This window comes from Euprymna scolopes, chromosome 23 (genome assembly GCF_053919585.1).
Source record: "Euprymna scolopes isolate OS-2025 chromosome 23, ASM5391958v1, whole genome shotgun sequence".
Lineage (NCBI taxonomy): Eukaryota > Metazoa > Mollusca > Cephalopoda > Sepiida > Sepiolidae > Euprymna > Euprymna scolopes.
The window spans coordinates 115,926,199-115,954,130 of record NC_136504.1 but is presented as its reverse complement, the minus strand read 5'-3'; the positions used below and the strand labels follow the sequence as shown (position 1 = coordinate 115,954,130).

The window sequence follows — 27,932 nt, the reverse complement described above, 5'->3', positions numbered from 1 at the left end:
ATATTGTATACAAGACATGCACACTTGCGAATCGGACTAATATAAAACCACTTATCTTTATTTGTTGCATCTGCTTTGCTGTTCAATACGATTCATTTCCACGAAATACCAAATTGTCTCTTTCTTCTAAACCCTTACAGGTCCACAATAAAAATAGACAAATTAACCTGGAAAATCTTGAATAAAATTTTGAACTTTTGACCATTGTAGTAGTTGTGTAGCCTCCGGTTTTAGGTCATATTATTTCTTTATTTTTGAAATGCGTGTGAACATCTGCACCACTTCTAGTAAAGATCTGATCAGAAATGTTTCAAGAGCAACGTACAGACTTGTATGCTTGCTGTTACAGATAATAATCAATACTTCGAAGATCAAATACAGGTTATCATCCCTTAAATTATTCCATTGAATAATAATCATTCTTATTTTTGAGAACAGCATTTCACTCCTTCCCCATCCCCCAACACACACACAACCGATACATGCGGAACAGAGAAAAATACAGTAAAATAGAAAGGGGTAGGGTGTCATTAGTGTGGAGTAAGTGGAATCCATACTGAATGGTTGGTGAATTAGAAATCTAGATGGGGGGGGGGGTAAAAGACCTTGAAACAAGTTTTTGCATTTTCCTGTTGAGCTTTTGAAGTTTCTCTTAATGGTAAAAGATTTGATAATAAAATGGTATACCTGGATGCAAACAAAAATAGGAATTTGTCTTGTACAACGGATCCAATCTAAAGAAACCTTTTTGGATTCTCGTTTGTAAAACTTTCATTCTTTAAGAGAGTTGAGGAAAGTATATAAGAAAAAAAAACAAACAAAAAAAAAACAATACAAATTTATTTGGTTTTGGTAAAAATAGAAAAGAAAAATGGAAATGTGATTGAGGCACAAATAAACTTGTACATCATTTTAAAAACAAAAAGAAAAAAACCAAATCGGTGAACATAAAATTCAAAAGAAATTAAAGTTTTGGTGATGTTGCCTTTCGTTATAAGAAAATATAAAGTTAAAAAAAATGTCTCTGAGTATTTTGATGACCAATGTTAATTGAATGAGTGAGCTCATGAAAAACACATAAGTTAAAAAGGGTGAGGATTAGGGTTAGGTTTGGGAATGCGGACAGATAAAGGTGGAATGGTCAGCATGCAGCAGCACGCCATGCCACCAAAAAACGGTGAGATTCAGTTAGAGTGAGAAAAGCAGAAATTAATAAGTATTTTCTTAAAAAGCGCAACCATACCAGGATTGAAAAAAAAAAAAAAGTCGAAAATTGTATTTGTGTTATTACTAGTTGTTGGATAGTTATTCTAGATACATACATCTGGGTCATGATCGACCAAGTGCAACCTAGTCTCGTCGAAGCAGCAACCATAGGGAATTGGACTGTCTGGGGCAAGGCCATTGTCAGTATGTGACCAGGACAGTCCTTCAAGGGAGTCCTGGGAGAGACCAAGTGATGAGTCCTCAATCTCTGTGAAGTTGTGCACTTGTTCCACCCAAGAATCACCCATGGCGGGTGGGAAGTCCTGGGCATCATGATATTCTAACTCATCGGTTTCTTTTTCATCTTTATCAAACTGACAGGGAAAACAAAAATTGAAAGTAAAAAAAAAAAAAAAAAAAAAAATGATGTAATGAATAAAATGTTTTTAAGAATTTAAAAATATAAATAAAATAAATAAGAAAAATGAAAAGAAACCAGATGACCAACGGATCTGGGAAAATCGAAGAAACTAAAATATGAATTGAAAGGAAAAAAAATGAATAAATAAATAAATAAATCTTCTAACTGGAATAAATTAATTTTATTCTTGAAAGCATGTCTATCTAATTTTATGAACCTGAAAGCATGTCTATCTAATTTTATTCTTGAAAGCATGTCTATCTAATTTTATGAACCTGAAAAGAATCACACACACATATTATATAATTATATTGTATAAATATGACATGAATTGCAATAGTATCATATTAACACTAAAAGGTTGAAATATTATATCTTCTGCGTGTCCTTAAAAATATATTTTTTTTAACTTATAAGAGAAGATTTGATGTCTGTGTCTAACACAAACTATGTCACCATTCCTTCAGTTCTTAGCATCTATTTCTCAATGATTTCATTTTAATTGTAGTATATTATTAATATTGTTGACTTTATCTAATTATCTATTTAATTGTAGTATATCATCAATATTGTTGACTTTATCTACATATGGGGTGACCAATAAACAAGCAAAAAATCGACTCCATGCACAACTGTCTTCTATTCTCCATAAATTCATCAAGGACCCTCATTTTCTAGAACATGGTAAAAGTAACACCTGTGAACAAAAGTGGGTCTTACTGAGAGTTTCAAAGATACTGCATGAAATATTTCGTTTAAAAAAAAAAAAAAAAAAGGTTCTCTCAAGAAAGTGCAAAACATTTTTGGACATCAGCTCAAATTTGAAAAAGTTTGATCTCAAGAGAAACATCAAGAATTAGGTGGACCATTTTGAGAACTATAGGACAGTAGAGAAACTCACTGCGGCTTGCAAAAAATCATTCAAGCCATTGAAAATGCCCAAAGAAGTGTACAGCCAAACTGATTGATTGCATGAGAGAATCAATCCAGCAGTTTGAAACAACATTGTGCGCAAGATTGAGCAACAGATCCTGTGGTTGTCGTTTACAGTAAAGTTCTAGTTATGGATGGAACAAAGTTTTCATACTTCAAACCTGTACCAAGATTGGCTTGGTATCAAGACCGATTAATTTCTTCATATGTAAGAAAAAGATTGTCATGTGAAGTACAAAGTCGCTTTGATCCCTTGTGACCCACCTCATCCCTCCAAGGGAAACTAGTATAAGCTTTCAAGAAGAATGAAAGTAGATTTTATTTACTTCATCAAATGGATCTCCAATTGCTTAACTCTGGAGTTGCTTTTGGATAAGCAGCAAGTCACTTCTAATACAGGGACTTATGGCAGCAATTGCAAAGAACGATTATGGGTCATGGTTAACACATTAATAACGAAAGGTCAAACCAATTCATTAAATCAAACGATATTCATGAATTGATTCAAACATCGAAAAAAGTGACTATGAAAAAATGTCATGAGATGACAGAGTTGATATAAATGAAAATAATTGGCGCTAAAATATTAATAGAGGGAGTGGGGACAGTGAAAAAGGAAAACGTTATATAGTCCTTCTTCTTCACGAATATCTATGCTTATGACATGTCTATTTTTTTTTTTTTTTCACAGATTATTGATGAGGACTCAAAGACATTTCTCAGAATAGAATTCCCTTTTATTCAATATAAAAAAAAAATGCTATTTAAAAGTGACCTTGATTCAATAGTTATTTTTCGTTCAATATACAACTAAATGGTGGTTCACACAGTGAACGGAAAATGTAATTAACATTAAAAATTTAAAAAAAAAAAAACAAAAAAAAAAAAACAAGCATTCGAGGAAATTACACATTTGAGCAAGTTTATTTTTTGTTACTGACATGCAAACAGAATCAATATCTACTAACTATACCAAAAGAAAAATGCCAAAAACGAGCAAGGAAAAGAAATGATAGAAAAAGAGAGAAAGGGTTATAGCGAGAGAGAGAGAGAGAAGGGATAAGTCTATATATTTTGACAAGTTACACAAGCATATTTACATGAAATAATTAAAAGAAATGAATTCATACTATGCTATTTAAAAAAAAAAACACTATGAAAACCTCATAAAATATTGTACTAAATCCTGCGTACCTGGGATGTAATATTAAAATCAGGTATAAAAATTAATTAAAAATGAAATAAAACGTATTTATTATAAAAATGGAAAAAATTTCAAATTATTCATGGGATTTCTAAATATGTAACAATTTTTATATATAACTCCTTCAAACTGAAAATTTATTGGCAAGAAAGATTTTTAAAAATACACCAAACAATTTTTTTTAAGAATCATGTTAGAAAAAAATAGAACTTGTGCAGAACATTTACAGAATAAACTGTATTAATTTAGAAATCTAAAAAAAAAAATCAAGAGTTTTAAAATATTTAAGAGAATTTTATTTGTATTTCTATTATGTATTCTTACATGCAACTGGAAACCACATACTGGATGAAACAATAAAATTATCGCCCTAGAAAAGACATGATTCCATTTCCGTTTGATGAAAACCGGTTTTCTTTTTTTTTGTTGCAGACCATTTACTAGTTGGTCAGTTGTGTACAAATCCCAAGAGCGATAGGAGCTTTCTATCATGTCTGAAAGTCACACAATGTTCCACGAGCGAGATCGGAGATGCGCCGCTGTACAACTCATGCTCTCTACTGACTCAAGTTCTGACAGTAGGACCATCAAGTAGCCGCTGGTAGACCCTGGGTGTGGCAGCGGGACTTAGTAACGGCTCACGTCCAAAGAAACCCAAGCTTGGCTTCACAAGGAGTACTACAACTTCATACCCTTCTCTCACTGACCCCCTCCTCCCCTAACCTGAACCCACTGGACTACTTTGTTGGGTCATATGTCGAGAAGATCACCAACATGACCTTCCACAATACCAAAGCCAGTCTAATCGCTGCCATCCATCAAGTATTTGCTGAGCTCCTGCCGACGCTTGTGAAAAAAGGCATGCTCCCAGTTCTGGACCTGTATCGAGGTGGTTATCGAGGCTGAAGGCGGCTACATAGAATAGATGTCAGCTCTACTACATAATCAAGTTACCTGAATTGATTTCTTCAATAAGTCTTCAAATAACGCTGTACTATTGCTTTCTTTAGGGTGACGATTTTATCATTCCACTCTGTAGAAATTTAATGTTCCCTTGACACTTCCTCCTTCATATGGAAGCTGGTTCAACCCACCTAGTGTTAATGCCATTGCTATTATTATATTATATACTAGTGGGGCGGTGCCCCGGCTTGTCAGGTTGAAAAATATGCTTAAATATATTTTTATTAATGCAGATTTTGTACTCATGACTACAGAGCCAATTCTCTATTGAAAAAAAATAAATAAATATATATAATACTGATTTCAAAAGTTTAAAAGAAAAATAAATACTTGGGTGCCATCAGCCAGAATCAAAACTAAAACACTTAGCACTCCAGCCACGTCTCTTACTGATGTAGCTATCAAGAGATATGCAAGAAAAGTTTATTAAATGACTTGAAGAAATGAATTCAATTTGGGCATGCGCAGAAAGTAAAAATGTTGGCAAGTTGTAATGAACATTTTGCATTTCAACTTGCTGATATATGTCTGTACGCGTTGTTCATCCAAACAAAGATTTTACTTGTTATGAACCAGTCTTAGTCTATGTTTATTATTTTCTGTTAATCTTAGTGCTATGTGACTAGTAGTTTAAGAGTTTATCGGTTAAATACTTACACACAGAGAGGTAGACACATACACATTTTATTTATATAGATTTTGCAAGCTTGCAGATAGATCATATATATGTGATACATCAAATAGAAAATCGAACTAGCATTTTAGCCTGGCGTTTCCCGGGTGTTTGGATGTGTATGTTGAGAAAAAAAAAAAAAAAAAAAAAGTGGTAGTAAGAAGGCAGGCTCGAACCCATACCGCAAAGGAGGAAAAGAACAAGAAAAAACCTGACATCTTTGCTGTTACGAGCACCGCCAAACCGGAAGTGACGTAGGTTTAAATTAAGGCTAGACAATCGAAAGGAGAGGATGACTTTCGAAAATATCAGTGAAAAAAGCAACTCCCTCCCCTGTTGAAAGGTGCCCAGTTGAAGGTGAAAATATTAATGTTTTTAGCCAATTTTTCGATATTTGTCATCTGAAAGATCGAACTTCAAAACAATATGATCGTGGTAAAATCCGTCGCCTCTGTCGAAAGTTTTAGGCAGACACGCAAACATACATACATATATTTATATATTGGTAACTAAAACTTTTCGACCCAAACCAATTAAAAATCTTGCCCCATCTCTGAATACCCTTTATGTAAAATTTCATATATTTAGACCAGAAATTGTCTGAGTAATTTGGTAGAGACAGCAGAGGTCAAATTGTTTTAAACTTTGACTCCTATTATGATCCCTTAACATTTATTGTTTGGGGCTCAAATCAAGTTATTAAGTTAGATCCATGTTCAAGGAATCTATATCTAAAATTTTAAGTGTTTAGACTCAAAATTGGCAGAGGAGTTTGGCAGAGTTTTTAAATTTTAAACAGCCAAATTTCTAGCCGAAAACGGATTACAAAGATTTTCCCAAATCTCAGTACCCTAAATATCAAATTTCGAGTCTGTAGATTTAAAATTGAGAGAGTTATGGCATAGGGAAATGTACACGCACACACACACACACACACATTCACAGATACATATATGTATATATATGTATATGTATGCATCATAGTTATATAAATAGACCTTGTAAGTTTATGATTGTGTGAGATGGTTAACCCCTTTTTCACTCTCTTAATCTATCCCTTTTTTTATTTTTAAAATTTTTTCTACCCCTTTTAATATCTTTATTTTCCATTCGTTTTCAAATAACAGATAAATTTTGTATAAAAGAATGACTAAAATCTAATTTCATTGTCAGGATCCAACCTGATGATGTTGCATTTCTAAAGAATTTGCAGCAGAAACATGTATGCACATATGTAGCAAATAATTTTTGTATAAATAAACATACTATGAATATACATACGTTGATTATAGGAGTTAATCCTTCAAATATACTGCTTATATAATAGTGCTCCATAACAAATAGAGCTTTATTTTATCATAGATTTCATTTATACAAGCATTCTGGCTACATATATGCTGGCTTATTTCGGTTAATGCATTTTTATAGACAGAACTATTGTCAGGCCAAACTGATAGTGGTTAGAGCAAAGACATGGTTTCTGCCTAAAAAAAAGATATTAGCCGAAACATGTTTGCACATGTTTATATAAACAAAGTCTACAACATATATAAAAAAACAATCACTCAACATTGGAATATTGGAGAAACAAAAAGCTTGATTTCTAATAGAGCGATATCAATAATTAATCATAATAAATTGTGAAAGGGATGTGTTTGATGGCTATGACAATGCAGTTTGTGGTAACGATATATGTAGTAAAGAATGACATTATTGAAGTTATTTCAATATTTTTAAAATTATACATTTTTTATTTACTAACAGTGTGTGTACAAGATGGTATATGTGTACATTTCCCTAAATTTTCCGAGAAGGCAGCTCTTTGTCACGAGAGAAAAGGAAGCATAAACAGCTCACTAAGTTTAAATTTTGTTTGAGTCAGCTCCCGGAAGTAGCAACCAGGCATCAGTCCCGCAACCGAGTTGGTTTGCATATTATTTAGTCAATTTCTTGAGTAAGGTTGTGAATTTGGTAAATCTTAAGTATTGTTTTAAATTATTTTTTTATTACTTACTGTTGCAGTTTGCTTATAAATAAAATAAATAACCGTCCAGAAAAGGTAAAAGAGAAACAACCAATTTGAGTTATTTCCCTTGTGTAGCCAAGAATTGAGATGTGGTTTCTCTTGTGCAGAGAAGTGTGCATGTCACATGGAAAAAAATTTTTTTAATACAAAATATAACTATGATATCCCTCGGTTACTAATTTAATGATATATAATAGTTTAGTAAAAAAATTACATATTGATGTGCATGTGTGTACAGATATGCATACCTACATGCAAATACACGTGCACATACTCACATTAAGATGTAATTATTTTTTTATTAAACTATTATATATTACATTAGTAGTCTAGGGATATGATAGTTATTATTGTATTCTGCATTTTTTTCCATAGCCCTTTCACACCATGCTTTAAGCAAACTACAAAATCCTCCTTATAATAGATCGTACTTAACACACTTTATGTTAAATGTTAAGTCAATTATATATATATATATATATATATATATATATATATATATATATATATATATATATATATAGCCTTGCAAGTTTTTAATCTTTAAAACTATACATAGAAAAAAATTTTTTTTATCATTCGTTAGAAAACCATTTAGTCAGTAAGTCATTAAATTATCTGCACTCACTGCATCAACTTGCTCTCTCGAATTCACTATAGTACCAGTAATAATTTATTTTTTAAGGGATCATCAGTTGTTTACCATGGAATACTGTTTCGGGGATTATATATATATATATATATATATATGCAAACTTATCAAAAGATAAGCCGTTTTAATTGTTTATCTTTATATGTTCTGAAAATAGTACCAGTTATTGGCAGGCAACTTGATCATATTGGAATTATATGTAGCACCTGTGTTTATACACCTATTGTGTCCGAATTTAGATGGAAAAATCAATTTTATTTTATTAACGTAATAGATCATATAACGTTTGCCAATAATTTTAATGTTTTACAAACTTTGATTTCAATCTTTATTATTTCATCATCATGTCCCGTAGTTGTATAGTTTGCCAATCATCTGCCGCATCCTTCTCAGCTAAACGATAATTGATGATTCTCATCGAATGAATATTAAAATAATTTTTGTAACCATAACCAGTTCGAAGTCATTCTAAATCAGAACATGCAACATTTGTAAATATAGATTTGGTAATTCCTTAGTTTTCACTGGGTACACATACAGATATAAAAATATGCCTTTTCTTGTACAGAATATGTATACATGCACAAAAGATACAACAGAATCTTTCTGTCAAACATAACCTTTTATTTAATCTACAGAGGTAGCATGTTCTCGTCCCATCAACCATGACTGGATAAAAGTCTGAAGTAATCCGTAACTGTATTCATGCTACCCCTGTGAATTAAATAAAGGATTCTGTTTGAAATTCAATGCAGATTCTCAAGTTTGACAGGATACACCTGAAACAAGTCAGAGGTTACCTACACCGAAACACGAGAACAATAGTTCAAAGAATTTAAAAAATACAAAAATCCATGCACGCTTTGGTTTGATAACTCGTGATATGGAAATTCCATTCAATTATTCAAGATTCTTAAATATTCTGGATTCTTTCCTCTTCCCATAAATTAATTTTGCCAAATTGTCTGCTTTCTACAGTCTTTTATTTTAAACCTCCTCCATAAAAATAATTTTAGAATCCAAAATCCTTAACTTTTTTCTTTAAAACAATTATTTTAATGAAGCCAATATGTTATCTGCACCTTTCTTCCGATTATCACCGAATGCATTTAAACAATCTCATTCTTCTAGCAATTAGGATTTTTTTTACAAACCGATCCATCATTATTTTAAAAAGATAAATCAATATTCTTCCAGTTTTCTTGACACTTTCAACTGTTCTAAGATTTATTTGAACATTTTCAAAGCTTTACAATAAATAGAAAAGTGAATTTTCTTCATTACAAAAATGACTTTCTTTTAGACTTATGTTTTGTTTCTATGGCATATCAACCCTTTAATGAGTTATTTAATGCTGGAAATGTGTATCAATTCCTATTGTTAAAATTTCATTAAAAAAAAAAACCCTAAAAATAATTAAAAAAAACATTCAAGTTTTTGTGTTCTCCTTGGAATCTTAAATATCACCATTTTCTGTTAATCTTTTCATCATGAAATGATTTTGTTTTCGAACCATTGTAATAAAAAAAAAAAATTTCAAAAAAAAAAGTACTTTTTTTTTTGACTGGCATTGAGGGTGAATTTTCATATCAACTCCCTTGAGGCTATTTAATTTAAACACCTAATTTAAACAATAGAGTGATGATTAACGACACAAACTGTCAACTTGAGTGTGCTAGGTTCGAATCTTGTTTGTTCTACAAAAATACTTTTACTTAGAATATTGGCAACCTTCATGTGGTTCCCCCTATAAGTACCTGATGTCTTTCTAGGAATAATTCTAACTAGAAAGATATTGGAGAAATGAATACCAACAATAAAATCATCTGATTCATACAAAAAAAAAAAAAAAAAAAGAATGATTTAAATAATTCTTCAATTAATTGGATTTGTATATTCTCCAACATATCAGTCCCTTTGAGATTATTTAATATCAAAATACAAGAGCAACCCATTCGTTGTATGTGATTATCAAGAACACAAGTTGCTTTTTTGATCATTGTTCGGGAGGAGGGGGGATGGTTGTGGATCTGTATTTTTACAAACACTATTCATGTGTAATTGAACTCATAGTCTGAGATAGTATCCATTAAACTAATACTCCCCTTCACACACACTACTCATACATGTAAAAAAAAATCTATTAACATAATAACCACGTATATCTAAATGCGTCATCTCTAAGTTAGCTCATCAATTAAAACAGAGGGAGAAAATTCTGAAATCATTTTCTTTTGTTTTAATTTTTTTTTCACTTTGTTTTTGCTGGGGATGGAGCATTCTACCGGATGCCAAACATTCTCCCATTAGTTTAGTTACTCCAACCGAGATGTCTTTTTAAGATTCTAACCGTCTCTTTAAATGCAATTGTTTGTATTTCTCTTGCACTTGACTCACAGGGTATATTCGCCAGATAGTTTTTGAAATTCTTTTTCATTAGCCCGGTTGCTCCTATAATGACTTGTATGGTTGATACGTTCTTAAGATTCCAGTTTCTTAAGCAAAAAACACTAGAAATCAAATCGTTAATTTTCTGTTTGTATTAAGTCACCACTTATCAAAGTCATTCAAGGATAAAAGTGAATGAGATGGATATATTGTCAGGTGAATGATGAAGAATATTACGAGAGGATTAAAAATGATGAACTTATTTCAGTGACTTTTCAACATTTAAACATTCTCATGCATGTATACATTTTCTAGTTTAAAAATGGACAAAATAATTCTTTTAGAAATTATGAAAAAATTGTAAGAAAATAAAAACATTTTAAACAGATATGACGGAAAAACATTTGGATTTTCAAGTTATTCAAGAAATGCTGTAATTTGTTGATGAAATGATTATTTTCGTATAGTATGAAAACGTTAAAGGTTACAAATCAAAATGGATGCGGAAAAAACTTTGAATATTTGCCAACATGTTATGATAAGGCAACAAGTATTAGGATAAGAAAACCATGAAATGCATAACGGTGGATTATCACAAACAAATATGATGAAACGGGATTCTGAGGGAAGCTGATAATTGATTCAGTGTGTTGAAATCTTGAGGATGATGAGAAAAAGAAATATATTTCAGAAATGGATGCACACATACACACACACACACTATATATATATATATATATATATATATATATATATATATATATATATATATATATAAATAAAATATTTTAAGCCCCCTCCTCTCTTTGGGTAGAGCACTGTCATAAATAATCTCACTCGCAACTTAATTGGCTGAAAAATGCGACGCTCACTGTTTGTTTATAAACAAGCGGTTAGAGTACTGTAAAAGTGATGGACAAATGTTTGTTTAAATAGATATTTGGCGAGATAATTTACGGGCGCCGCTCCCGTGGGTCGATCAGTAGAACTGCTGACTGTTATAGGCTCAATCCTGGCTTGTAAGAAGTGCTAGTCTAACGGCACTGATGAATTATGATACAATGAAACAGGACTGCATGTCGATGACTACATATATATACACACACTAGCATTGTGCCCGACATTGCCCGATCGTAAAATATACTTAAATATGATATTTTGATTAATGCAGATTTCGTACTTATTATATTGTATTGGACCCAATATATAGTAATGATATAAAAAGTAAAAAAAAAAAAAAAGACTCGTGCGCCACCACCGAAAATCGAAACTAAGACATTTAGCTTATGATTTATTTTTTTTCCTATGACGTTAATGACTGAGCTATGAAAACAAGTTTGCTGCAAGGCTAAAAATTAAATCATAAACAAATAGCTACTACATTATGCCTGCATATTCGTAATGCGGGCGTTCGACCATCACTTAGCAAATTTCATTTTAAAAAATGTTCTTTTTTTTATTTTCACATTTTTGTACCGATTTTCCCAGGCTAAAACCCAAATATAAAGTTTAGCATGGATTCAAATACCTTATATATGAAGTTTTATGTCTGTAGACCAAAAACTAACAGGAGTTTGGTAGGCAAATATTTTTAAACAAAAATATATACGTATACATAAATATATATGGAAAGAGTTTTGTGTTTGCTATAAACTTATTACACAAATATACATCATGTAGAATATCTCTATTAATTAAATGTAAATAGTTAACTAAAGATCATCATCCCATAAAAAAAAAAACTAATAGGGAATTAATTAAAATGAATGTTTAAAAGAATATGCAAATTAGCTAAAACTTTTGCTAATGAATGCAATCCCATGATCCATATACAACAAAGTTATAATTTCTTTTAAATAAACAGAAAAATGGTGTTTTTTTAATATGAATAGCAATACACAAAAAAAAAACCCGGATTTATAGGAGTGTATATATATATATATATATATATATATATACACATACACACACACACTGGAAAGTTGTATTACGATGACCAAAGGAAAGAATTCGTCCACAATGTTAATATTTTTTTTATTTTTAAATATTTTTAAAGATAAAAAATATTAACATTGTGGACGAACAAAAATTACGATTATGAATCGATTCGTTCCTTTGGTCATTGGAATTATCAGTATATATGCTCTGAAGCCGGAAACATAACTTCACTTAGCTTGTTATTTGTAACAGTTTGAACTGTAAGGAATATATACCTAAAAAAAAAAAAAAATATATATATATATATATATATATATATATATATATATATATATATATATATATATATATAAACACAAGAAAATATGTGCGTGTGAGTGATCTGATCAATCCAAATATGCTTTCACTGTAATTCAGAATGTATTTCTCCACTAAAAATGATGAAAAATAAAAGAGAAACACGTTTTATGGAATACATAAAACGTGTAAATATTAGATGTTATTACGATTTTAATATTTCACACAATCCACTGTCTTTTATCAACAATGTATTTCGTGATTGAAACATGTATGCAACTTTTATAAATATCAAATACCTTTAGAAGACTTTTTCCTGGTTGTTTTAGTCGTCAGTATTTAACCTGTGCATAGATTAGTTTTTCGATAACGTTCCTGTATTTTTTTATGTGCTTAATAAAGTTTTTTTTTGTTTTGTTTTTGTAAGTCCATTTAATTATCAGTTTTGTTAATTTTCATTAAAAAGTGATATTAGATTTTACAGAAATTTTTACAAAGTTTGTTTCTTTGTAATTTTTTTCTTTTATCCAACAGAGCAATTATCTTTCAAATAAATATTGCAAATTGTGAGGCTTGTAAGTAGCTTGCGCTGACTTGCATTAAAAAATAGCTAATTGGCACTGAGTGTAATTATACCAAGAAAAAAATAGAAAAATTTATGCTTCGACTGATTTTCAAATCTATATTTATATTTTTGTTTAATCGACATAAAACTAGTTTAAAAATTAATGATTTTCAAACATTTTGAAAACTAAAATTATAAAGTTTAGAGTCCAATGTTTAAAAAAAGAAAACAAATGCAATAAAATACAAAATATTTTTTTATTTTATTTTTTATCATTGTTTGATAACAAAAGCATATTGCTATTGAAACGTAAGAAGCTACCATGACAGAGGCCAGATTTATAAGGGCCAACTTAGATGGGGAGTTATTTACAGTAAAATGTTTGAAGTCAATAGAATATTACTATTTGTTGTTTTGCAAGTTAAATATAATCATTTTTAACAGAATTGAGCACAAATATCGGTTCGGCAATGTTATGAAGAATGCCTTTATATTTAGTATTTGCCATTATTGATGGCAAGTTTCACACAAATTCATTGTCACATGGAAGACTATAGCTATATATGTGTGTGTGTGTGTGTGTGTGTGTGTGTGTGTGTGTGTGTGTGTGTGTGTGCGTGCGTGATATAATAATTTTCCAATTTGCAAATATCAAGTTTTCTCAGTTGATCATCTATTACTTTTCAAAAGCTATGCATTTCAATATTGTTTCAGATTGCAACTAACAAGTCTGCAAAATTATGTTATTGCTGCATATTTAGTCACATACTCATTAGATGTTTACCTTAAAAAAAATTAAACACCATCATGGACAGCTTACATGGTTCATGCAACCGACACGCATTGCCGTTTCTTCTTGTTTTGAAGATTATCAGTTAATAAAAGTTAATGTCAATTAACTTTTATTAACTGTAAAAAACTGGGGAATAGATTTCAACTAATTATGAACACTGTCAGAACACTTTAAAATATGCAGAAACACCTGATCAATGGCGATTACCTTGAAAAGGTGCAAAAAAGGTCAACCAGGAAAAAAAACTTGGTACAAAAGACCAATTCCTTATTAATAAAACCAGCATAGACTGTAGAAAGTAACAGAGGAATCTTTCAATGGATCAACTACACAAATGCATTTGACAGTGTGCCTCACTGTTGGACATTATAGTATTTGGAAATGTACAATGTTCATGAAAGCATAAGTTAAAATATTAAAAAAGATCCGAGTTCTTGAAATAGCAGGTGAATATGCATGGCTTCTGATGGCATACTTAATTCTCAATAACAAAAAACAAAAAAACAAATATTTTTTTAATATAGTATTTCATGTAAAAAGACATGTTTTATGAAATAAACGAATTTGTTGTTCAATAAAACAAAATAATATTTACAACAAGTATTAGAATAAGAAAACATGAAACGCAAATTATTATGTGCATTCAGTTATCACAAACATATGATGAAACATGATTCTAAGAGAAGCTGATAACTGATTCTGTTTTGAAATCTTCAGAATGATGCAGAAAAGAAATATAAGAATATAATATTTAAGAAATGGATACACGTTATTTTATGATTTTAGAATTTTTTTTTTTTTTTTTTTGTGAATTGTTTTGTTTTACTGTGTGCGACAATTCCAATGAAGGGCAAAGGATAAAGGTATTGCCATAGTTCAAATATTTTTGTTGCGATGAAACCAGTCAACCACTGTCTGGTAAGTATACCAAAATCAGAGTTAACTGAAATCCTTGTCAAATCTGTAATAATATCCCATCCAAATGGAAGTCATATCAATGGAAATAACAGATAAAATGAAAATATTCTATGTTTTTTTAAAAAAAACAATCAATTTTCACAATACAAATTAGATTGTTTTATTTTTGTTCAAAATTATTTTATTCAACATATTTTATATAAATACCAAAATAAAACAGAACTTATGGCATAATGGATAAATTACTAAGTAAAATTAAGTTCATAGGAAACACTCTTCTAGAGGTTGATAGTTCAATCCTCAGTGCAGGCAATACTAAGAATATAATAATCAATTACTTAAGAGTTCTACCCGGTCATGGCAGGATTAAATAAACCGTTTCATTCGAAATTCTATGCAGATTGCCGACAACTACACCCGAAGTTGGAAGTTACACCAGCTGAAACGTTTTCAAAATAAAATTCATGATTAGAATATTAATCTAAATAATCCAAATTATCAATCTTCATCTAAAAAATTCAGAAGCAGAACCAATACAAAACAGAACCAATACAAAACAGAACCAATACAAAACAGAACCAATACAAAACAGAACCAATACAAAACAGAACCAATACAAAACAGAACCAATACAAAACAGAACCAATATAAAACGTAAATATTGAAGATGAAAGATCTTTTCTCCCTTTTTTCTTTCTTCTCTCATAAACATTTCCTTTTTTTATCAGTCATATTTGAAAGTATAATTTTGCAGAACCATAAAAAAATGAAAGGAGCACGAAAACATTAAATAGCAAAACTATCACATTTCTTGTCACTTATTTTTACAAAACAAGAAGTGAACAGAAAAAATGTATTTCTAATAAAAAAAAATGTTTTATAAATCAAACTAGAACCAGAAATTCTCAACATTTTTTTTTATAGAGACCTCCCCCACCATTTTTATCGAAATAAATTCTATGAAGATTTTTCAACCAAAGAAAATCAACTACTTGTGTCACAAACAGAAAGTCGGAGTCGAGAATTCTTGTATGAGTTTGGAGCTGGACTCAGTTTTTTTTAAAACTAACTTCAATGTTTAATATCAGAATTTTTTCAGCCAACTTCCCAATGAAAAAATGGAGAATCAGAGTCAAGAGTTAGCAATATTTGCAGAAATCAGAAGTAGTGTCTTTTATATATAACTAAGTGGGTAGTCGATTTTATTTTTGCCAACTGACTTTTCTCATTATTTTAAAAAAAAATTTAACAAAATGATACAAAATTTCCAAAAGATGATCTAATTTATTAAGAATGGATAAATAATTAGAATACAAGCGAATAATCCCTCCGAAAAAAGAGAATTTAAAATGAAATCATCAAAAAGACCCCGGTTGAATCAAGAAAACGTTTATAATGACACAAAGATGGTCTATCTCAACAGTTTATGTATATATATATATATAATAAAATTTTGTAAAATACCTCAATCAATATAGTAAAAAAAAAAAAAAAAACTTGATCTACTGGGAAAGATCCATACGTTTTCTTAACAGTATTAGTGTGTAAATCATAGGATTTGAACTCAGCATTGCTAATTTTAAAATCCACATTGGCATCCAGTAACCTTAAAACACACACATGCAAACATGTAAAAATTCCTAGCTAGATATTACTTATAGTTTAGGAAAAACAAGCAAGTCTAATTAATCCTAGCAAAAGCCAATAAACCAGCTTTAGATGCAGGTGTAAGGAGAAAAGGAAGCATAGTAAAATGGTAAAAGCGACTAAATAAGAATTATTTAAGACAAAGAACAGAATCTTTAATACATTTTGCAAACATTGAAATTAACATTGAGCTTTTTGCCAGAAGGGAAAATAAAATAAAGATACTATAATTTAGAATCTAGTACATAAACAACCAAATATAACAAACAATTCCAAACGGACATGAGCCAGCAATTTCTAAATATATAAAAAAAATAAATAAATAAATTATATATAAGAAAAAAAAACAGTTTTAAGAAAAACAGCTTCTTCCCTACTCTTCAGAATAATTTAAAAGGAAAAGAAATTATGATTGGAAAAGTATTTACAAAAATAAAAAATAAAAATAAAAAGTGCCCTTAAGGAGTGTAAAAAAAAAACATCCCAATGAACTGTTTTGATGTTTAAAAACAAATTTTAACGATCTTATCTGAAGGTTAAAAGTTTTGGTCCACTTGTTAAACATCTAGAATAACAGAAACTATTCAAATCCATTAAAAGCTACACGTTTTTTACAACTTAAAAAAACGGAACAAAAAATCTGTTAGGGTATTAAGAATAACAAATAATATCCTTTATGTCTATAAAACCACCATCCATCATATGCATTCGAGTATTGTTGTCACATCTGGGCTGGTACACCAAGCAGTAACCTCTTCCTCTTGGATATGAAAAACAAAAAAGAGTTTCTAACATAATATGGCCTGCACTGTCTGGCAAGCTCCAGTCTCTTCAACAGATTTCCTCGCATTTGGATTCCTTTCCGCTTCCTTGACCATATCAAAATCCAGAAATTTAAATGTAATATGACCAATCACCTTGTTGTTCAACCCGTATTCATTGTGCCCCTCCCCGCCCCTAAAATATGGCCTCTTGCTTAGGGTAAAAAAAAAAAAAAAGAAAGACTACCAAATCAATACCACCGAGTTCAATCCTCATTGAGTACTCCAATACTTTGGGTCTTGAAATAAATCAAAGCTAAATTCTAAAAAGATGTGAGATGCTTATCACATAAGCAGGGTCAAGGTTAATCACCGATAACAGGGACACTCACCCACAAGACGCTGATAAAGGCAAGGTTAATTATTACGTTTTTAAACTTGAATGCACCACCATGTTGACCACTTCATAATAAAATGAGTTTGTAGAAAAGTAGGTGTTTTGTGGCGGTGGAAGAATATCCACATTGCATATACAGACAAAATTAAAGAGAAAAATTGATTCTGTTGTTCTTTCGATAAAGATGAGGCAATTCCTTGGCATTATCAGAGTTGCATTTTGACAGATTGACAACATAATTCAGTTCATTAACCTCATCAGCTGATTAAAAGCAGAGAAATACTTTAATACTTCAGCAGCCCCCCCCCCCAACGGAAAAAAAAGTTTGCAAATATCTTATGTATTTGAATTATTAAAGCCCCCTTTTTAAAAAAAAACAAACAAAAAAAGTGTAAATCAAATATCTTCTGATATATATATATATATATATATATATATATATATATATATATATATATATATATATGATGATGATGATGATTGCAACGTCTTGTCAGACGAGTGTCACTCCCTCAGAAACTTAATGTCTATGAGCCCAAAAATTACTTTTTTTTTTTTTAGTCTTACTGGTGAATTCACACGCTCAAGTAGGCATGATATTGAAGACGGTCATTAAGATCAATTATTACATACATCTCAAGCCTCCATGCGTCACAACTTTTCCATCACCACAGGACCATTTTTATAGACAAATGCCTGAGGGAGTATCTATACAAAGATGATGTTACAGAGTCTTAGCTTTGTACGACAGCTAAGTCTCTCTCTCGGTTCAAAATGTTGAGATCCAGCAACAAGCAAGAGCAAGATAGCCAGCAACAAGTCAAACTACAGACCAGCTTAATGCGGGTACTGGTCTCCCGCTTTATGGTTTTTTAAATCAGAGATTTGCTTCTCCTAGAAAGGTTGCCTTCACCACGGCTTACCAGAGCCCTCTCCACTCCAATATACACATGCAGACACACAAATATACACGGTGCTAGTTGGCCGTTGACCCCGAAAAATATATATATATACAAACCTATGTTAGTTTTCTTCTGATTGCAAACTTTGCTTTTGTATAACCTGTACCGCCTGAAGAGGTCTCTAGTTACTGGTGACTAGCTAACCGAAACATGCTCATGAACGTGTAACGACATATCACTTCTCATGTAAAAACAAATAAAGAGTGTGTATATAATAAACCTATGTAAAGTTTCAATAAAAGAATCTGCTTAGTCGTTCCTAATAAGATCAGATTGCAACTAATCGCCTCTCCATCGAGAAATATAAACATCTACCATAAATCTGATTCAGGTCAAACAACTACTTAATTAATGAAAATAACTAATCTCTTTAATAAAGACAAACAAGTATTGACCCTATTTTTATAATGTTGACAAAAAAAAAAAAGAAAAACAAGTCATACTTTTTTTCTTTTGTTTACATTTAAACAGAGTAAAGATGAGAACATCAACTTGTCACAATCAAAACAGAATTGAAGAAACTAGATCTTGAACAAAAAAGGTCCCAATATTCTTTCAGATAGAGCTGTATCCATAATAAATAAAACGTTATAGATCAATTGATATACTTCTGCAATGCCGTCAAGCTGCAGTAATGTGTACAATCAAGTATGGACATGTATTATTGATATATACATCATATTAATGAAGGGAAAATTATTTGAAACTAGCATTAAGGACAAAATTCTCTTTCATGTAAAAAATTTGTTCCAAAGCATCGCAAAAACAAATGACATCTATAAAAAATAAGTACATTCCAGCACTAGCACAAGTTAGATCAATGATAGAACTTCAGACTCTGGGCTCCTCGTTTTAAATCTTGTTCAGTCATGCTGATGAGTCATTAACAATGACTAAACACATTTATGTATAATTAAATTTTATATCTGCACATACGCAATTATATCAGCTATGTTATATATTTTTACATTATAAGATTGAATAGTTCACGAAATAACATTCAAATAAAAACTGTTTATATTTTTCATAAGTTTTTATTTCGGGTTTACACTTTGCCAGGCGTTCGTGCTAGCTTAGATAAATACTTTTGCAGTTTTAACAAAAAAGCTACAACAATATCAGAGCGTCTCCATTTACACTGAACATCTACAAAATGCCAACATCAATATATCACATATGAATGAGTCCCCTGTGGAATTTCCACAGGTCCCACTAATATATTTATTAAATAAGGTTATTTACCTACTGGATTTGGTCACACCAATGGTTTCATGTCAATGAAATATTAATTATTTAAAGACACATCAAATTTGCCTTTGAAAAGTTTTTCACCGTCCAATGTTGAAAAAAATGGAACATGGCCTCACTGGAAAAGGCGTCGGTTGTTATTTTAAGGACAGAAACAACTCAGATGATATCACTATAGGTGTTGATTTGATATTAAACCACGGAAGCACAACCCATTCAGATTGCATGAAGCATCACAAACAGTATTCACAACGCATTGAAGCTTCAGTGAACAATTCATATTGGCATAGTCTAATACAAAAATAGTGACACTTATAACAAGTAAAATTTTAAATTAAGAAAACGCAAACTAAACGCTTGTTATAGAAATGTGCAGACATACCACAAATTTTTTACTATTGGAGTATTTACTGCAGAACGATACTTTCTTTTTTCATGTTGAGTTATTGTAAGAAAGGAAAAATTCAAAGAAATATATTAAAAAAATTAAAAAATTTAAAAATTAAAATAATTTATGAGAAAACATTTTGCAGGCAAAGATTGGTTGATAGAATTGGTCAGATAATACATGTTAAATCATTGTATCTGTTATCTCTTAATCCAACTAGGAAGTTTACAGAAACTAAGTATCTGCTTTGAGAAAAGTCTACAAAATAATCATTCGATTTACAGAAAAAAAAAGTATTGTTGTAAGCTTTTCTGAAGAGTGTGTGTGTGTGTGTGTGTCTACATGCTGACGCTACGTCAAAATCTATATAATTATAAAACTCAAATGATCTTGTAACGATGTATGTAACCCACTTTCTGGTTTACGACATCTGGTTGTGCATGTGTGCATGAACTGCGCACTAAAACATTAACGTTATTATTTTGAAATTATTACTTAACATGGGAAGAGTGATGGTTAAAATAACTTAAACGTAACACAGAATAGAACGATGTAAAAAAAAAAACAGATATCAAAATTTGAATTTAACTATAATAAAGTATTATAGTATGTGTTCAGTGCACATTTACCTATAAGTATGGCCAACCACTTATAATTCAGTAACTGTAAAAAATTTTTTCAAAAATAATCAATTATAATAAACAGAACGACTCATAGAAATCTATCTATATTCTTTTTTCATTTTAATTTAATTTTTTCTGTTATGTAAAAAAAAAAAAAAAAAATTTTCTTTACATCACAAGTGTCACGCTCATACATGAATTCCATAGCTAATATAACATACTGACCCAACGGGTCACGGGTAGTCTAGTAGATTTATAAAAATGAATGAGAATTTGTCAGTTCAAACTTACAAACATCTTCAGATGTATGAGAACAAAATAAACTTCTGACAAACGGATTATCAGAAGTTTATTTTTGTCCCATACATTTGAATATGTTTAAGTTTGAACTGACGGGATGCAAGCAAGGGCGAATGGTCCGCAGTTTAAAAATTATGTAGATTAAGTGTAGCCTACACATCAAAATTGCACGTGTTACTTCCTTTTTTTACTTATAAGGCAAGACACCTCACAAGTAAATCGTGTAGATATTGTTTCTGCTTTGAGATAGAAGATCATATAAAAGATATTTCCAAGATTCATAGAACAAAATTAAAAACAAAATTTGTTTTTAAGATATTTTTTTTGTGTGAAAAAAAAAAAAAAAAAAAAAATCTTAATATACACAATTCTAAAAGAAGAACTTCTACTAATCTGACCAAATAAGTGTGGAAGTGATGTTACTAATCTTCATTACAACAGTTTAGAATGATTGCCTTTAAAATGTTTACTGCTGATTTATGTAGTGCTCCAACATTTATAAATAGCTGTATTCATTTGACGTTGCCCGGGCATCGTTACATTTTCACTATTGTTTTTGAGTTTAATAAAAATAAAGTATTTCAAAATTTAATTTTATTATTATGATATTGTTTGATCATTAGATTATTAATTGAACCAAATCTATATCTATCTACAGACTCGAAATTTCATATACAGGGTACTGAGATTTGGGAAAATCTATGTGATCGGTTTTCAGCCAGAAATTTGGCTGTTAAGGGGTCAAAGTTCAACGATTTGACCTTTGAGAACTCTACCAAACTCCTCCGACAATTTTGGGTCTAAATACTTGAAATTTTAGATATAGGTTCCTTGGACATGGATCTAACTTAATAACTTGATTTGAGCCCAAAACAATAAATTTTAAAGGGTCATAATAGGGGTCAAAGGTAGAAAAAAATTGACCCCAGCGGTCTCTTTCAAATTACTCAGACAATTTCTGGTCTAAATATTTGAAATTTTACATAAAGGGTATTCAGAGATAGAGCAAGCTTTTTCATCAGTTTGGGTCGAAAATTTTTAGTTACCAATATATAAATGTTTGCATGTCTGCCTTAAACTTTCAATAGAGGCGACGGATTTTACCAAGATCAGTATCGTTTTAAAGTTCGACCTTTCATTCAACAAATATCGAAACATTGGCTAAAAACATTAATGTAAAAAAAAAAAAAAAAATACTCAAGCTGAGATCGAAACCAAAACCTGAAGGCAGTGAGTTATGTACGATAACCATTAGGTCAGTTTGACATGGTCTTCATAAAGTGTTTTCAAACCAACTTATACTTAACAAAAGGAAGCTGTCATGTTTCATGAAATGGATACAAACAGATAAAAATCGATCATCCCCTCCACGTACCTATTTGCCAATTTTGACCTCTTAGCGACTCTTTTTTCCGGATTAAAAAGTTTTCCACATATTTGAATAGTCTATATGTGGTGGATTTAATTGTTCATATAATAGTCTGTATTTTATTCCTGTTCAAATATGCCATGAATTTTCTCCAGAAACGTGTAAGAATTTTTCATTCAAAAGTGACGTTAAATAACAATAGATTATAGACTGATCTGTCATATTCTTAGCTTTATTGCAATGAAAAAACAAAAAAAAAAAAACACTAATTGTTTAAATATTGAGCTTGATTTTATTTTAGAAATTGATTCTCATAAGAATCGATCTGAAGTATAAAAAATTTTTTTTTGTATTTTTACATTCTACCTATAAGAAAAATATTCACTAAAAAAATAAAAAAGCATATTTTGTAAAGATTTAAGCAAAACCCCATGTAAAAATAACACTATATCGAAAATAAAATATAACTAAAATATACACACAAATTTATGATTGTTTTTATATGCAGATAAAAAAGTTAAAACAAAATGTTTATTACGCACTATTTTCACTTGACAATAAAATATATCAGAAAAAAAAAAGTAAAAATATTGTCAAAAAACTTTTTTCAGGTTTTCAGATGAAAATGACTCTGAAAATATTTTATTTTTATTTAAAATGTTATGGCTACCATGAAAATGTGAAAATATGATAGATCTTCGAGGTGGCCTTTGCTTAATTCTTATGTACCTTGCATATGAAAATATTTTTAATATGGAACACACACACATTTATTTATATATAAATTTAAAAGAAGGAATAAAAAACAACGTACTCTTAAAAACCAACAAAACGGCATATTCGCTGGAAAAATGTGAGGGTAGTCCCAAAAAGTTTTAAAATTATAAAAAAAATATATAAATATTAGTTATGTAAAACCAAGTAAACAAAATCTTTCCTTTCTTCCTGAACATCTGTTGCATTAAATCGTGAACTTCCTGTTTTGGTTGGACATGGTTCATGGAGTGAAAGATATTCACGTATATTGATTGATCAGAAGTCAAGGGGGTGGGATTAAAAGGTTGCAGTTGTCTAATAGGATGATAGAGTGAGCAGTACATATACTATAATTAGAGACAATGGTTAGCAATGGTGCATCCATCCCTAAGAAGTGCACTATCTCCATTTCTATTTTATTTGAAAAATGTATCTTCATATAAAATTGAAAATGTCTCTTTGTTTAATCAACAAACGTAAATGAAGATTCATCAAAAGCAGCAAGTTGCAGAGAAAAAAAAATCCAGAAAGCCTTCATTAATCTTAATCCTCAACTGACTTTTTCGACTTTGATAAATGCTGATTCCTTAGTGTATATATATATATATATATATATATATATATATATATATATATATATATATATATATATATATATACACTAGCAAAAGTACCCGTCGTTGACTGGGTTCAAAAACAGCCTACAAAAAATGGACTCTGATTTATGAAAGTATGATAGGTTATGAAAATTCGAAACCCAAATGGTCGATCATATTTAAAAGCAATCAGGCATCATATCCATTCTGCTAAATAAATCTGTTACTATTAGTGAGGCAGATTGCTGAAACAATCTTTCACTTAGTGATACAAGCACCAAAATAGAAATTTGTCGGGTTTGCTTCTGCAGCCATCTTGAATTTTCTGATGGCTAACGTTCTTTTCTTAAAATGTATGTTCTGAACATCAATTGTGCCAATTTTGGTGGTTGTATCACTAAGTGAAAAATTCTTATGGAATATTGAGATAACCTGCTCCACTATGTATGTAGAGGAAATTATAGCATGATTATATATATACTAGCAAAGATACTCGTGCTTCGCACGGAGCTTTGTTGCGCACTCGGGTACCAAAATCTGTGGGCACCTTTCCAGTAAGTTGATGTTGTAAGAGCAACGATTGCATAAGGTGATTAACATTTTAACTACCTCTTGTAGTGACTGAAATTCAATCAGGAACTTCACAAAACATTTTCATCAAAAAGGAAGGTTACTTGATGTTACATAGTAAATTTTTCATTGAAGTAATTTTCAACTCTTGCTTAAATTTTATCTTGCACATTCAATACTAAAAACTTACCACAATCAGATCATGTCAGTTTTTCCTCATATCCATTTCTCGAACTTTTCACTGAAGAGCCTCAGGGTAAACTACATTTCTGCTGCTTTGATTTGGAGCCAGAATGTAGAGTTTTTCTGAGCTTCCTGTCCGGCTGATGGAGACGTAGAACATACCGTGACTGAAGCAGTCTGATGTCAAGTCTACGCCAATGGTGTTAAATGTCTGACCTTGACTTTTGTTTATGCTCATTGCAAAACACACCTTCACAGGAAATTGGAGTCTCCGGAATTTAAATGGAAGTTCTGAGTCCGATGGAACTTAGGGGATCCTTGGCAGTAGAACGGTTTCGCCTTTGTAGGGACCACAGGAAATGGTGGCCTCAAGTACATTGGTGTGCAATCTGGTGATAACACATCTGGTTTCGTTTGTTGTTTTTGGCGGTTCCAAGGATCGAAGAATCATGATTGGCGATCCAATTTTGAGATTTAAAATGTGTGGAGGCATTCCAGATATCTCCAAAGAGTTTAAAAACTCCACAGGGTAGTGAACAGCTTCATATTCATTAGTAGCCGAATCAACTGACTTGTATTGCTTTGTGTCTCCTGGAAATTCATCCATTATTGAATTGTTCAAATGATTCACATTGCTGTTTAATGGCGAAATAATAGCCCTCTCAGCAAGCCAATCCGGTGATTTTCCATTGTTTTGCAGGTCTGGGTACACTTTGTCTTTCAGTTGCTTCTGATTACCGACACATTTACCAAGCGCAGTTGGAATCTTAATTGTGTCAGGTGAAGAAGTGATAGGAAACTGACCATTACCGATTTGGAGAAGCAATTTTGAGAAGTCTGCTGCAGCTGTGTTATCAGAGATATAGGCTCTCATATTAGTAGTCAGTCTCTTCACTATAACGTGCCTCCAGAGATAGGATTGTTTCAAACTTGCATTGACAATGTTAGCCCTTGTGCCATTTTTAACCACTGGGAGGATTTGACGGAAATCACCGCAAAATAAGGTTGGAATGCCACCCATGGGATTCTTGTTTCCTGTGATGTCTTGCAGTGTTCGGTCAATTGCTTCATAAGCACTCTTGTGCGTCATTGGGGCTTCGTCTACAATGATTGCAGAGGTGTCTCTAATTACATTTGCCAAGGCTGAGTTACCAGTAATTTTGCAAACTGGTTGATCCATTCGATGAGTATCCAAGGGTACTTTAAAAGTGCTGTGAAGAGTGCGGCCACCTTGTAGTAGAGTAGCAGCAATGCCACTGAATGCTGTTGCAAGCACAATCTTTCTCATGGATCTAATCTTTGCAAGGATCAAATTGATTACAAAAGTCTTGCCCGTACCACCTGGAGCATCAAGAAACATCATGTTTTTGTTCATTTCACCTTGTGCTTCCAACATTGCCATGAATGAATTGTAAACTTCTCTTTGAGAATCGGTCAGTTTTTCTTGCATATTTTCTGCTTGTAGGGAAAGTTCTTCAAGATTATAAGTAACTTCACGTTGATACTCTCTCGCGAGTCTTTCATCTCTCCCTTGCATTGGTGCAGGTAATCCATAGCTTGCCAATGGTTGACCGCACATAAGGAGAACTTTTTCTTCAATTAGACAAAGAGTTTTATTGTAGATGTCCTCATTAAAATCTGCTTCTGGATTGTTAACTTCTTGCCTGTATCTGTGAAGAATGTCTTCAGATATTACATCACGAAAAGCCATCCAGATCTCAAGAGGATTTCTTGGCTCACAGGCTGTTAAAATTATCACAAATAGGCTTCGCAAATTTGAAGGTGATTGAGTGGCACTTGCCTCTCCTACTGCTTGATGCAAGTGATGGTCATTTTCTAGAAGGCCTCGAGCAAGGCACGCTGCTCTGTATGTTTCAAACACCTGACCATTGTATGCTCGCAAATTTTGAAATGAAGTTGGACCAGCAACCTCATTGAGCAACAGGCGTAAGAAATAACACTCCCCTGCTTTTGGACTAATCGTGTAGATTCTCCCAATGCATGGTGCCTTCCATACATCATCATTTTCAGTACCTTCAACTTGTACCCCACGCATTCTTCTCATCCATTTCTTTGTCGATTTGTTCCAAGTGTAAAACTCAGGGACTTCTGCGTATTTGAGACCCCTTGCAAAGTCATCCTCATGGCAGAGTTGAAAAAATGCTGTCAAAGTTGTGGCAGGCGGTGGACCTTGGGCTCGTTCCAGAGCAGTATCAGCTGAGAACATGACACGCTGCCCATTTTCAAGATGAACAGAAAGTTGTACAATTGGGGGGAAATGTTCATAGATGGGATGTTCCAATATCCTCCAGACCGCCTCTGAACTGCCGACATACCTTGCATTCTGGAACTGCTGGATCTCATCCACAATGTGACTTTGTACTTGGCCTTGTTGGTTAGCTGCTCCATCAGTTCTTTGTAGTTCAAACACTGCTTGATCACATCCTTTATTCACGTATTTGAGGACATATTTGATGCTTTGGATCGAGCTGCAAATTTCTACGTTAATGTGAGCGTTGAACTGCTGAAGGAGGACCTTGTTGTACGGAACAATCCACTGGTTTGTTATTTCTTGATTAACATACCGACCATTTCTCTTCATCCTTATTGTACCAGTCTGGCCTCCATCTTCTGGTTTTCTTCACCTGTACTTGGGGTAAGAGTCTTGGCCTTGCTCGGTACACTGAAGAAATTCTTTTGGGTATTTTTTGGAACATTTGTTGTCAATTATACATGGACAATTTGGATTAAATGGTCCACAAGGTCCATGCACCATATGTGCCATCACTTTAGCATGAAGATCAGGATCTTCCTCTTTGTCAGGGATCTCTGCAGATATGCAGAGATCCATTTTTTCTGGTAGAAGTTTGTCCTCTGGGGCCTGCCAGGTGAGGATGTGTGCATGCGGCAGTCCTCTTTTTTGATATTCAATACTGTACAGGAAAGCCCTCAGCCTGCCAAATCCTCCCTTTTTAATAAATTCAAGTAACTTTTTTAGCTTCTGCCTGAAAACCCTGGCAACAATATCTGGACGATCCTGAGGGTCTTGCCCTTGAAGACAATTTTCTGTAATTTCTGTCCACTTTGGATTTGTTGTGAACGTGATGAAGAGGTCGGCTCGGCCCATTCGCCGAACATATGCCATGGCATCACTT

At 31.8% G+C, this 27,932-nt stretch overlaps 1 protein-coding gene across 8 annotated transcripts in view; it reads right to left on the bottom strand.

The window, feature by feature from the left end:
* Positions 1 to 27,932, bottom strand: part of LOC145246149 (uncharacterized) — a 634,197-nt gene that overhangs the window by 69,780 nt on the left and 536,485 nt on the right. For 4 of the 8 annotated variants that reach the window (XM_080107997.1, XM_080107998.1, XM_080107999.1 and 1 more), the window contains one exon: positions 1,323 to 1,580. The exons of the other annotated variants lie outside the window; for them this stretch is intronic. In XM_080107997.1, coding sequence (XP_079964123.1) covers positions 1,323 to 1,580 — 258 coding nt within the window. The remainder of the gene's footprint in view (positions 1 to 1,322; positions 1,581 to 27,932) is intronic. 8 annotated transcript variants of the gene reach the window in all.